The sequence below is a fragment of the Agelaius phoeniceus genome, chromosome 4 (genome assembly GCF_051311805.1).
Source record: "Agelaius phoeniceus isolate bAgePho1 chromosome 4, bAgePho1.hap1, whole genome shotgun sequence".
NCBI lineage: Eukaryota > Metazoa > Chordata > Aves > Passeriformes > Icteridae > Agelaius > Agelaius phoeniceus.
Window position 1 is genome coordinate 28354038 of NC_135268.1, and position 14263 is coordinate 28368300.

The 14263-nt window shown below is 42.1% G+C and overlaps 1 protein-coding gene and 1 long non-coding RNA gene across 4 annotated transcripts in view; one reads left to right on the top strand and one right to left on the bottom strand.

Annotated features, from left to right (window-relative positions):
- The first annotated feature begins 493 nt into the window (after positions 1–493).
- LOC143693825 (uncharacterized) lies at positions 494–9970 on the top strand. Of its 2 annotated transcripts, none has more exons than XR_013181805.1 (4): positions 494–750; positions 7916–8056; positions 8529–8641; positions 9562–9970. It is a non-coding gene; the product is annotated as an uncharacterized LOC143693825 (long non-coding RNA). The 2 variants fall into 2 exon arrangements; XR_013181806.1 differs by lacking the exon at positions 494–750 and adding an exon at positions 4639–7286.
- Positions 9971–10340: 370 nt separating this feature from the next.
- Positions 10341–14263, bottom strand: part of NPNT (nephronectin) — a 49501-nt gene continuing 45578 nt past the window's right edge. For both annotated transcript variants that reach the window (XM_054633523.2, XM_077177168.1), the window contains 2 exons: positions 13751–14007; positions 10341–12347 (listed from right to left, as the gene is read on the bottom strand). In XM_054633523.2, the coding sequence (XP_054489498.2) occupies positions 12252–12347; positions 13751–14007 (353 nt within the window). In that variant the 3' untranslated portion in view covers positions 10341–12251. The remainder of the gene's footprint in view (positions 12348–13750; positions 14008–14263) is intronic.

Sequence of the window (14263 nt, forward strand, 5' to 3'; positions counted from 1 at the left end):
GGGCACTGCTGACTTTCCAAAAGCAATCTTTCTCTCAGAGTGGCACGGGATTTTCTCCATCAATTCTTTAGTTGTTTTCTAGCCTGAGAACCCAATGCCTTCTCTCCTGCCCCTTTGTGGCATCACTTTTGCATCAGCACAAAGGGGGTGTGAAGTGCACCCTGACCCATGGCTGGACACTTGGCATCCAGAGCATGCTGATGCTAACAGGGATGAATTGCACGGTGGGAAGAGGAGCCTGCAGGCATTGCTAGGAGGCAGCAACCCAGGGCTGCTGCCAGCCTCTGGCAGGGTATCCAAATATCCCAGAACTGTCATGCAGGAAGCCTGGTTGCCTGGCTACTCACTGCACAGTCTGTAAGCTTCTGTTATTTTATACAGTAGGGTTGGTGATACAGTTTACTTCTCTTTTTTTTTTTTTTTTTTAATATAAAATGATACTGTGCAGTAGAAATTTGAGACATGTAGAATTTTCCCAGCAAAGAGACAGAATACTGACGGTGGTAGTGGTGGTGGTTTACCATGATGTGGATGTTATTTATCACTTATTTCTTGATCATTTTTTCTTCTCTTTGTGGCAGTCCCTGCATGTAAGAGCAGCATCAACACTGGTGAAGTGAGTGAGAAGTTTGACTAACCACGAGAGATCAAAAGAGCAGCAGGACTCAAGTTTGGCCACGTGATTAAGGCACAACCTGAACTGAACAAAGACATTTTGGGTAGTCTCCAAGAGGAGGAGCTTCAAATTAGGTAAAACAAACCCTCTGGCTGAAGGTCAGGAAAAGTACTGCAGCATGATCCCTCCATCCCCTGTTTACATCAGGAACCCTGCAGGTGCCAGCCCTGCCCTGCTGGCACAGAAGAGGGGATCACTGGGGCTTTCAAAGCACACCAGGCAAGGCACAGGGCAGATACTGTTTTGGAGGAGTTCTGCAGGAGAGGGGGGATAGGTAGGATGTGCTGTTAGGCCATGAAACTTTGCTTTCTGTGACTTTTGCCTTAGAGCAGGGTGGGCGTGTGTAGGCACTCCACATGGTACTTTTAACTAGTTCATGTTATGTTTCATTGAACCCTTTTTAAATGTCAGGAGACTGAAAGCTTTTGTTATAACAAGCAGAGCCTGACAAACTGCTGAGGATTTGCACCTGTGGAATGGGGAGAACCTGGCACTGGGGGAGGTCTTTCCTTCTTATGTAATGCCTGCTGCCCCAGAAACCCCTAGGGAGAGGAGTGGGAGGTCCTGCTTTCCAGCCCTGACCAGCCTTGGCAATACTTCTCAAGTGACCCTTCTTACATGTGTTGCCTGGATGCATAAATAGGTATATATTTTTTCATATACATATACATGAAATATAAGCCTCGTTCCCACTATGTAAATAAATGTGTAGTATTGGAATTGAATGCCTGCTAAAAGCTTGTTCAACTTGTTAGCTGTTGCACTTCATTGTAGCTTCTTCAGAGGAGGTTGAAAGTTGGTTTGATTTTATTTTTTAATTTCCAGTGTCTGTGAGAACAAATAAAGAGTCTAGAAACATAGATGAATCACTGGATTTATTGCAAGAAATAGTGACTGGAAAAAAAAAAGATTTTTTTTTCCGTAGAATTTGGCTCTTTTTCATTGAGGTCTTTTTTCCTGTTTGCCTTCTGAAGCTAGGTAGAAGTTGTTGATGACCTTTTGTTTGTTATTTTCTAGGTAGAAGTTGTTGATAACCTTTTGTTTGTTGTTTTCTCATCCAGCAATTACTAGCATTTGGCTTTAGGGAGCTCTGGAACTCACCACCTTTTTTCCCCTTAACTTTGACATGGAAAAAACAAAGTAAATTTTGTGATTCTGACATACATGAGAATTGAATATCATTTCTGACTAAATGAATGATGCTGGAATTCATGGGCCAGAATATCAGCTGCTGACCAAATAGCATGGTTTGAACTCAAACCTTTATTACTGATTTGCTGCCAGCTGAATTGCTGTGACTGTGCTTTCCTGGAGCAGCAGCAACAACACTCAGCTTTAGTTGTGCTGTCTCTGCAGTGTGAATGGAGGAGGTGATGTGGATGGGCTGTACTGATGGGTGAAGCTCTGACCTGCAATTATCTCACAGTGCCTTGTGCCATCACCTCCCTAGGAAAGAGGTGGGGACACTGAGTGGAGGGAAAAGAGCATTAACATGCAAGGGAAAAAAAATTAATTTCAAGATCTGCCATTATGGGTTGTGGGAGTCATTGTGTGTCTGTAAGTTGGGTTTTGACTTGAAAGAGGCTTTTGTCCAAGGGTGTGCTGGCAGGAGCAGGGGGAGTGTGACAAGATGCAAACCAGAGCCAGGAGGGGCTGCTCCAGAGCTGGCCACATCTTGTGGCCTCACAAACATTGCAGAGGGCAGCAGCAAAGGTGACACATGGCTGCAGAATTGCTCAGGCAGGTACAGAACACGACAAGAGGCAATCCCTTCTTCATAAGGGCATGTTGTGCTGCCTTTTCTCTTGCCTAAGGCAGCAAAAAATCTCCTGATTTCAGCATTAGGAGATGGCCAGAAGGCTGGAATGTGTAAAAGGATGGAAAAAGAGAAATGGGGTCAGGAGCTGGCAGTGAAAGGTTGATTTGCTTGGGAGTGCTCTCCCCCAGCATGGACCATGGGCAAGCAGAAATAAATTGTGGGTATGAATAGAAAATACATACTCACTGAGGAGTTTAATTGAGGGTTCAGACGATGAAATCAGGAAAAAGAGAGATTTGTCCTAATTTTAATCTTTGTTTATATTTACATAGACTTAGAAAAAATGTTCTGCATTTTATACCAGAGAACAAATACAGAGGAGAGAGAACAGCTAAGTGCTCTGTGTCTCTGCCTGCTATTTTAACGAGAGGTCCTCATGCTGATACAGGTTTGTATCATCCTTTGCTGAGGATTCTGTGCTTTTTAAAAAATTACTAGCTAGGTCACAAACTCATTTTACCAGTCATCTCCTGGATGAAGGAAACAATATGATTGTTGAAATGATGGTTAATTGGCTGGTGTTGGTGCCCCTTGCTCAATTCAAAATATTAGTCTTACTTTTTTAGGGTATTGAGTGTTATTACATGGATGGGCTACAGTTCTTCTCTTGGGATTGGTTCACTGGATTTTTTTGTTGAAACACTGGGAAAAGATACAAGTTTTTGTTTTCTTTTTTTAGTATACAGAAAGTCCAAGTTGCAACATTCAGGACATGACTTTTTGAAAATGTGATGGAGTCTTAGGGCAGGAGCTAAGTTGGTTTCCTGCCAGATCTGTGCTCCTGTCTGGGGAAAATAAGCAAAGGCTACAAAGACATTAATTTTTTTTCTTTTGACAGCTGGCTAATCTATCTGAATTTGGAAGGTCATAGTCAGAAGGCATAGAAGGAGTAAGAATAGCCAAGTGTGTTTTAGAGAATGCCCTGCTGCTTTATGGCTATTAGGAAAATACCACAGGAATGAATTTTTAAAAATAGCTCAGCATTACAGGCACAAGGGGTGTGACTGTGGCTGCAGGAAAATGTTCTAGCTTCTTTTTTCCTAAAGTAAAAAAAAGCCTGTTTGCTTAATATTTATCTCGAGAAGTAAATTGGCCTCTCGTGCCAGAGAAAACAGTGTTTGGGTTCAGCAAGTCCTGAGGCAAAGAAACTTTATTATTGTTTGGGCAGGATCTGGAAAACGCTGCCAGGTGCAGTGCTTGATACCTAACTTGAATGTTCCTTGTAGATGGGGAGGCCTAAACTTGAAAGTATGCAGCTGAGGAGGAATGAGGAGGAAGGCTTTGATAGCCTGCTTTTCATCAAAAGCACAGCAGCAGCAGAGAGCTGGGAGATGGAGAGAAAAAAGTTGAGGTCTCAGGACAAACTGGAGGGTAAAATGCCTTTGGAGAAACTCTGAAATCTTTGTGAGGAGGAGGAGGAAAAGTTAGTGTGTGTGTGGGGGGGGGGGGTGAGAGATAGAGAAGGTGGGAAGCTGTACCCCTCCATGGTGTGCTGTGGTGGGCACATACACAAAGCACACACACATTTACCATGGACAAGATGAGAAACACTCCAGCTCTGAGTTCACAGCCCTGGCTGCTTGATCAAGGACTTGGTCATGCTGGGAAGCAGCCCCAGTGCCCACTCACCTGCTGGCAGTGCAGGGTAGCCCCAGCATCCCCAGCTCCTTCCCAGGGCAGGGCAGGCCTGATGGGCTCTGTAAACTCAGGTGCTGGTGCTTCATGGACTGCCCAGCTGGGAAGGCTCAGAGGCAAATGGGAATTCTTCCAGTTTGATTTGTGGAGGCTTGGCTTGGATCTGCTCACACCTGGAGGCTCCAGCCCTCACTGAACCTGGGGCAGTAGTGGCAGCGTTGGGTTCTGCCAAGAGCCAGAGCCTCAGCTGGGGCTGGTAGGGAGCAGCACAGCCTCTCCACCAGCCCAAAGTATTCAAATGACTGGAGCTTGAGGAGGCATTTTACAGGCAAGAGTGTTCAAGTATAGTGTTCATACAATTGCTGGCAGCTCTGTTGAAGAGCTTTTGATAGGTTGATGTCACTGTGGGCTACACCAGAAGCTCTGCAGCAAAGTAGCAGTGTCCTGAAATGTGAGGCTGCAAGAGCTGTCCCTTTGTCTTGTCCTCATGGTGCCCTGGTTTGTGTTGGTGCAAATGCAGTGTTTAAAAGTCTTCCAATGTTGGTAGCTTTGTTTAATTGAAGAATCTACTCTGGAGCTCTTACAGTGGTCTGCACATGAGATAGGAATGACATGTTTTACCTAGGTAGGAAGAAAAGCAGTTGTTGTTCATGGTAGAATGTGATAGGGAAGGGGGAGGGATGTTACATTTAAATTCTTTGACGTGGGCAAAAGAGATTGTTCATTTTCAGATACAGGAGAAATAGGATTTTAAACAATATTTCTTACTTTGAGTAAAAACTCCATTTACAGCATCCACTTTGAACTGCTGCTTGGATGTTTGTTTCTGGAGAACATGCAGTGAGTTTCCCAACGGTTTGGCAAGGGACAGGGGCCTGTTAAAAATTAACTAGAAGCTGAGATAAATCACATAGAAATAGCCCAGGAAGCGTGGTGAATTCATCAGTGTCTGATGTACTTGCTTGTCTCACGACTGCCCAAGTTCCCTTGTAATATGTTTTGGGTTTCTTGGCTCTGAGATGCCCAGAGATACTCAGCAGTTTCTTCAGGAGAGAATGTCAGATGCATTTCTTTGAGCAGCACTTTAATGTCTCATCTGACTCTGTGGTGAAAAAGGGATGAGTGAAAAAGGTCCAGGCTTCTGGAAGTCAAAGACCTGTTAATAAAGTTTCTCCCCTTCAATAATGCTGGATAACAGAAGCCTTTAAATGCTCTACTGCTTTGAATTAGCTGCTGTTGCAGGTTAGGCTGGCTGACCTGAGTCTCTGTGGCTGGTGTCAAGAGGACAGTGTGTGGCAGGAGAATTTGTGAGTTCAAGTGAATGGCACTTAGCTGCTCTGGGTGCACCATACCAGCATTTGCTCACTTCTCTGATCTGTCATATGGGTGAGTTGACTCACCTTTCTTACAGCATTATGAAAAAGGGTATGTAGAGGTATGCAGAGGAAATTTCTACTCATCCTTGAATGTGTTCAGGGAGCTCGCAAGCAGCCTGACCCCCTCAACAGAAAGGCTGGTGGGCAAAGCTTGAGACCACTGGAGGAGCTTGTGCCTGTTCTGCTGCAGCTCTGTGCAGTTCCCTTATGAGTGCAAGATGTTTCTCTTCACCAAAGGGATTGTTGCCACTGAAACATGAAGCAGGGGTTGTATGTATTGAGTGTCAGGACAGAGCCATCATTCCAAGGATATTTTTAATAGCAAGGTTTGAAAATCCCCCTCACATAATATTTTGCATGCTGCAGGATTACCTTGTAGTTGCTGTTGGCAGCCTCACATGGTTTGGAGATGCTGTGTTCCCAGGCTGCTCCAGGCACACTGGCTGTTGGAAAACTCACAAGTCTTTGTCAGTTCAGGGCCAGAAATGGAGTCCAGTTGTTTTGCAGTTGTGCAAATTGCAGGATTTCTTGCATTCCCCATTTGTGCCTCCCATGGTTTCAAACATAGCTGCTTCTTGAAGTGTCACAATTCCAATCTGTCTGCTGCATCCTCAGGATATTTTCTTATTTGGGGGAGTTTGTGTGGTTTGTTACCTGCAGACTCTGACCCAGTTGCAGAACATGGGATTTCAGCTGGAGCAGCAAGTGCACAGGGTGGTATGGAATGGGTCTCCTCTGGTGAGGCTCTCTCTTCAGGGAGGAAACAAACTTCCATATCAGGGAGGGAAAAGCTCCTTTCCTTCATTAGGGCACATGAAAGTTTGAATTTGCCCTTTTGAATTTGTCGTTTTAGTAGCCTAGCTGATACTTCAGGCAAAACCTGAGAGAAAAATGAAGAGTTCCACACACTAGAGCCCACCTGGCCACAGCCAGGCACAGAGAGGGATAGTCATCCTTTGTGTTTGCTGCAATGCCAAGCACACTCTTTGGACAAAGTGGTGCCTTGGGAGGGGATGGCTGAATGAAAGGTGAAGAGCAGAATTATGAAGAACTTCTGTGAGAGACTGTGAGCTGGAGCTCTGTGGCCAAGCTGTAGCTGAATCCTTACAATTCCCATCTAGCTCTCTAACTGCCAGTGCAATCTGATCAAAGGCCATGTGGTGATGAAGGCATTCCTTGATGTACCATGTACTTTCTCTGCCTATTCTTTGTATTAATGTGGTATTTCTTCAAGCAGTCACACACCTTTATTTGGTGAGCAAATTACTCTGAAAAACCTGGCAGAGCAGTTAACAGTGAATTTCACAGTGAGTGTGCCAGGGCTGTTTGCTAATACACAGATGAGCTGCCAGAATGCCAAGGTCTCCTCACCCCCCCACAAAACTGTCTGATGTACCTTGAGAGTAATTATACATCACTCATTTCTAAGAGGCAACCTTCAGTAATAGAGCTCACCCAACTGTAATATCTTTAAAATCAGGACATAACCAGTGGCATATGGCAGGAGAGTGACTGGATTGCTCACAGTTTAATGGTCTCTCTAATGAAATGGGGGTTACTGCTTCCTATGTGAATTGATGTGCACCATAGAGTTATGGACTTTATTACTAGTGAGCAGTTCCAGTGGCTTCAAACCCTGTGTATTCATGAGTGGCTAAAGGAATCCCCTAGATTATTAGCAAGATTCATGCACATTTCAGAGAGAACACTCAGCACTGGGACATGGAAACTTTGAAGAGCTCCAACAACTTTGGTCCTCCAACTGATCCAGGAAACTGAGGTAAGATGCCAACATTCTTTGAGCCAACTCGGAACTTCAGAGGGATGGAAGTCAAAGTATCTCTCTTAGACACCCCTCTGAATCCTCTTAATCAAATTTCTTGCACTTATTTTCCTAATTTAAAATGTAATGGGCACTGCTCACCACTTATTTGCATTTAGCTCTCTACTTACATTGTGCTGGATGTCAGCATGGTCTTCTGGTGGTGTCATCACCAGCTGAGATGGCATGCATTACATGAGCTCCCAAATGAGGAGCTCTTGCTTTTGTGCTAGACTTGAACCCAGGGATGTGAGAATCAAAGTCAATTTTCATTGGAAGGCTTTTTTTTCTGTTCTTTGCAGCTCAAAGACACTGGTACTGGAGTGTCTGCATTCCACAGTAATCCTGCTTCACACATAAAGAATACCATTCTGATAGTGGAAAAAATCTGCTGTAATTTTTTTACCTAAAATGGGGGCAGCACAAAAGGCAAGTGAAAAGGTGGTCCTCTGTTTCCGTGGTATCAAAACAGTGATGGTGTCTTCCTGAAACCCGTTGAGAGTGTCAATCTCAAATTTTAGCACTGGTGTAGCATATAAATGCAGTAAAATCATTCTCTGAGCACACACTATACTTTGTCTTTACAGGTGTTTGGCAAACTCAAAATGAATATATCAAGAGTATTCAGGATAAGAGTCTGAAACGAGAATGTGGGCTGCTGAAATGCACAGCAAGTTAAAACCTGGGAGAAAAGTGTGACAGAAGACTATTCCTGGCCTGAAGAGAAGGTAAAAATTCAAAGTATTAAGTTAAAAAAATGCAGAGAGAAGCATCCTTATCCCGTGTGCCAGATGGATCTTGGCTTCCTTGCTCAAACACTGAACACAGGTTTGGAAGAGGTCACACAAGTGCACAAGCAGAATTGGTAAGAGCAGAGCCACTAGAGGGTGATTTTTTTCATTATGGACTTACAGTCCTGAAAGCTTACATGGGGCTGGTTTCTGAAATCTAGAGGTGGTTCAATCTGTTCTGTTGAAAACTTGTCTTTATGCTCCCTGATGGCCTTTGTTCTGTTGGCATTTTAAACAAATGGAGCATTACAGACATTCCAAATGCAATTCCTAATGTATCCCTAGGTCTGCTTGGTGCAGTAGGTGGGGTCTGAGAAAGGACTCTCCTCAAGCTTTGAAAGTTAATGCAGTGATCTTTCAAATCGTTACTGAAATTTAACATTAAAATGTTTTGCATTTCTTTCTAAAGTTGCAGGTTTACACCAATGCATTTTTCAACTTCTTTTGTTGTTTTTAATTGATGTGGAAAATCTGAAGTCATAAAATGCTGTGTGACTACAGGATGTCAGAATAAAACAGCAGGTAAGGAAGTGTTTTAAACACTAGCAAAACTTCAATAATTGGCCGTTTCAGAGATAGATCTATATAAACAAAAATTTGTATAGTATTTAACTGGACCTCACTTGCTAATTAATAACTTTGTATGTGTAACCTTCACAATTACAATTTTAAAGGCAGCTATAGTTTCTTGTTACAAATTTTTAAGGGCAGAATAAACAGCTTTCAAGGTGAGTGTCACAAAAAATGCATTCCTGAAATCAAGAGATTTTGGATCAAGCTATCTTTCTGATAAATACTGTGCTTCCTTTGTAAGGAGAAATAACTTCTCAATAGAAGGGACCCTGGCACATGGGTTGGAGGCAGCTGCTACTGTGGCAGCTTTTCTCCAGCAGAATAGAGCAGGATGATGAATGTCATAAATGTTCTTCTATTCAGTGTTGTCTTCTTATGACTACCTGAGTCTTATGAGGGCAATTATTGTAATCTCCAACTGTGGTAAAAGCATTGTTGACCTCCAAGTCTCAGGTAATTTATTGAAGGAAACCTAGGGAAGCTTTTCTTCAGAATGAATTGGCTTCACTAAAATCACTCACTAGCAATTTAATGGCATGGCTCTGATGAGAGATGAGGGCACTGTACAGAATGGAATCTAGAACTAAAAAAATCTTGTCTTGGTCCCTTCCATTCTGCTGATTTTGATGTCAGCAAATTCATAAATGCACCTGCCACTGGTCCCAGTACCTGTCATTTATAAAGAAACTTATTTTCATTCTCTTTGTTGAATATATCTTAAGAACATGCAATTATAAACTGGCAAGAGGTTAAATATTTGATAAATTTTTTCATGTTAATTTAGTGTAATTTCTTCTGTTTGCCTAGGTATCTAAGCAGGAATTTCTATTACCTATTTACTAAATCCAAAACTATAATCTACTTCATAGGAGGACCTCAGGCCATATTTTCATCCCTTTCTTGAGGCTCATATGGAAAGGGCGGTCCTGGCTGAGGTCTGTGGCTCAGGGGAGCTGCCTAAAAAGCACCTGGAGAGCAAGAACTGGAGAAGGATCCTCACAACAGAACCTCTGAGTGACCTCACCTTGTCTATCCAAAAGATTGAGAGAAGGCACCACACAGCACCACCAGCTTTGGAGGTGAGTGATCTACAGCCACAGCAGCTCCCCCAGAGCTCAAAGCCACTGCTGAACTCCTGTCTTGTCCTGCAGCTGTCACAGGGCTTTACAAGTCTCTGTTTTATTGTAACAATGAAATGCATCGATAAAACAGAGACCTGAATCCTCCCCTGTCACCTGAGTACTTGCTGCTGTTCTACCTTCTGAATTAATCCAGATTCTGGGTTCTAGGGACCATTTGTAAAAATGGCAAAAAAACTCTGATAGGGGTTCCATTTAACCAGGGAATGTTAATCTCAGAAACCTGTAGTAATATGATGAACCAGACTAAAATGTGTTAATCTTATATTCCTTGGCATCTAACAGCAGTTGGTGCTGGTTGAATCAGAGTGAGGAATTATGGTAGCTGCTCCTTCTTGTAAAATGGACATCTAATATTGCAGAAGCTCTTAAATGACCTGTGAGACTGCTCTTTAAGTTAGGTTGAAAATTGCTGTTCCTCCTTCTGAATAACAAATACAGTGCTCTCTTCATATTAGAGTGAAATGTATTTTGATTTTTAAAACTGGTAAATAAGAGCTATTTCACTCTGAGATTGTCATCCTTTATTTCATTTCACTGCAATGAAAATTGAGACTTTCTGTCTAAAAATGAAAACAAGATTCCTTGTTAGTAGCAAGTAACAGTCTCTTTTACTGATTACTTTAAAATAAGGACAAGGTATTTCAACTATTCACAGATATTTCTGACATATCACAAAATAACATAAGAAAAAAAGATCATAATCATATTCAAAGCAAAATAGTTTAAATTTAATGTTTACAAACACATCGTTTTTTTTTCTTTTCAGAATATTTGCTGATACAGTTTTGCAGGAGAATTTCTGTTTGGTTACATACATTTCTGCTCCACACACCATGTTTTGTCCTAGGGGATGAACGGGAAAAAATATTTTCAGACTTGTACTTTGTCAGGAACAGGGATTTGGAATATGACCTCTAATGGGCTTGCAAACTTGTGTCTGTGAACTTGGTACAAGACTGAACATGCTATGCAGCTGACATTTATTTTACACCAAATTAAAGTATTCAAAAGAACTGAGATTGACTTCTTATATATGTATTTTTTGAAGCTTTAAGGCTGTATCACTAACAACATTTTACCAACCTCTTGCCATTTTTTTAAATGTTACAATTCTTTGTCAATTTTAGAATTGCTAGCAGTGATCATGATGCCCACTTAAAAAATTTCAAACCAAACAGAGGAATTCCCTGGGAAACTGCACAGCACATGCATGATACATAACTATAAAATTAGTCCAAAGTTTTGATAAATACTCAGTTCCCACTAGATCTAATAGTTGTTCTTAAAGAATAAAATGCTTATTATATACAGAAGTTTGGGCAGAGTATGGACATTTGCCAAAGAGCACTGGAGGCATTTCAGGTCTGAATGGTTTGTACAGTGTTAACACAGCTGCCCTTTTTCCTCGTGTGGGCTTGTGCCACCTGTGGGAGAGATCATTCCTGGCACTGTCAATGGGCTCAACCTTACAAGACCTAAGTTCATCCTCTCCTGGCTGCTTCAGCTGAACCAGGAGCTCCTTGCAGGACTGAGAGCCCTTTAGGGCTTGCTTGTGAGCTCTATGCAAACTTGTAGAGCATTTTCAGATGCCAGTTTCCATCAGGCGAGCATTTGGTCTTTTGCCTTCAGGATGTTACAACATGAAAAACTGCACCAGCATTTTTCAATGAGCACCATTAGCTGACTTTGATAATTTGGCATGACCAGCAGTATTGAAAAAGATGCTGAACTCCTGTCTTGTACAAAAACAAAGTACAGCTGCCAATTACCCTGCAACTACAGTCTGTAAATACTAAAAAAACATAAATATGTCAACCATACACATATACACAAAACACAGCAGTAGCAATATTACAGGATGCAATGCCTACTCTCTCTAACTGGTTTTGGTTAATACAGATGCAACAGCAAAATAAATGCTATTTCATATATGAGAACCTTTCTTCAAAGGTCAGTGGCAGTAAGCCATAGCTCAGGTCCAGGCTTTCACTAATCCAATGTGACTCACACAAATTAATCAATGAAAGACAGCAGTATGGGATGATAATGGCTGTCAGTTAACACAAACTGTGAGATAGAGCTTTCTTTTGATACCATTTGTAATTAATTCTCCCTTTTTCACAAGTGCTCTTTCTGTTAGCACTCACCAGACTTAACAGGGAACAAAGTTATTACGTACAATATATGATTTAGGGGTAAGGATTAATAGAAAGGACCAGCCTGAGATTGGATTTCCTCAATCCTGGGAGGCGCTCTCCATGTATTTAAGTGAAATTTCCATGAGATTGCACTTAGCAGACCACTAAGAAGTTGTTGCTCTCCCACTTTTTCTTCTTTCCCATGCAGTTCTGTTTCAAAGTTTTGTAGGAATTGCATGAGAAGGGCAAGAGGAGATGACTGCTGGTCCATTGTCCTGGCTAATGCTCTCCAGAGCAGCGTCCTCTCCTCAAGACCACATCATCTAGTCCAATATCCCCAGTTCTTCTTTTCCCTTTCTCACCTCTGAAAATAACCTAGAAAGAGAAACAGAGCAATTTGAGTGGGGGATGAAAAAAATTACACAGAAATAATTCATTAAAAAGTGTGATGAAAGATTCTGGTCTTCATTCAAATTTTCCTCAGGTCTCCAGCAGGCCCCTCCAAAATCACTAAAATTTAGTTGCTTTTGGGTTTTAATTAGCTAGAAAATAAAACTTCCACATTCTTCCTGATTTCTCTTTGGCAGAGGCCTTCCCTGCTTACTTAAGAGGGTAAGTCTCTGATCTTTGGATAAGAGTCCCAGTGGTCCAGGTCAGCAGCCCTGGCTGCCCATGCTGACAGCTACTGCCAGGGGATCAGGAAAGGCAAGGGACAGGGCAAAGGGGGACTGCCAGAAGTGAGAAATTTAGGGGGAAGAAAAGGGTAAGAATATTGCAGCTATACTGTTCACCTGTTACAAATGCCCTCATTCTCAGTCCAACACTCATTGACAGCTAACAAAGTCAGGTGTCTTTGCTACTGTTGCTGAGGTAAATTTTCTAGAAAATTATCTGCAGTAATTACAGCCTTAATATTCATTTTAGAGCTAGACACTTGTGTCTGTCTTGTAGCCTGCTCCCATCATGAATTTTATATGTATGAGCTTTTCAGAGCACCTGATATTTAAGTCAAACAAGCCCTGAAATACCCAAGCCACTTCTGCAGATCTGAAATAAAAACTACCTTCAGAGGTTGAAGAATAACATAGAGCTTTTGATACCAGTATAATCACACAATGATTCTAAAATTTCCAGGTATTAAAAGGTTCTCCAAGGCACTTCAGGCCCCTTCTTTTGATTGCGCTAAACCATTTTGTGTTATGGGCATTGTTAGGTCATCATTCACCTCCTCAGCCTGATCAGCTGCAGGCATGCTAAAGGGCATAAAACCACATGTGATTGCACTTGTAATCTCCCTGCATTACCAAAAATTACTTATTTGCAGTATCTTTGCCCTGGTTTAGCCAGTTACCAATCTACAGGGGATTATTCTTCCTATTTCATGGCACTGTATTATTCAAAACATTGTTCATGAGGAATCTTGATACAGGCATTTTTTTGAATTCTCTATAGAGTATGCCTCTGTCCATGAGGCTGCTCTTTCCTAGGTGGTGATTCCCTTAAAATGGGCAGTATCAGGTAGCTCAGGAAATGACAGAGTAGCCTATACTATGAGTATATTTCTATAGCTAGGATTTCTTTTTTTGTATACATAAAACTAATTTTAAAAAATGCACAATAACTCTCATCTGTATTGTGATTCCATTGGCAGAGACCAAAGTAGTAAAACAGAGTGAAACTGAACCCACAAGATGAACACTGCAGTGCTGCACCATTTAAGCATCCTCAGCTTTTTCATGCACAAACCCAAACAGCAACACAAGGGGATCAGTACTTACACTCTTGATGCCTGCTCCTGGTAAGGTTATGTGTGTCTGTCTCCAGCCATGGCCCCCATTTCTCCCCCAGACCGCTGGGCCATGAGCTCCAGTTCTCCTCACAAAGACTTGCAGGGCACCAGAGTGCAGCCCAGGCACTTTATGCCTGAAGGACAGGCACAAATCTCCAGCCTCAGCCATGTGACCCAAGGGCAGGATAAGATGTGCCACTCTTCCTTCTTTCCCTTTGGGATCAGAGATGGTGAGGTACTGTCCCCCTGCAGTGGAAAGAGCAGTTAGTTGGGCAGGTGCTTTGGTGCTTTTAACAATACTAGGTTGCAGGACCGAACCCACAAGAGTTATTAAAAATAAATAAAGGTAAAACAAGGTCCAGAGAGTGTAAAATAACTCATATAGAACCAGAACCAGTGCATCTGCCTCCTATAGGGTAAGATTTACAGTGCTGCTCTTCTCTACATTAGTACCAGGCTGGGTGTTGCCCACCTAATTTCTTTTTGACAAAGTAAATAATAC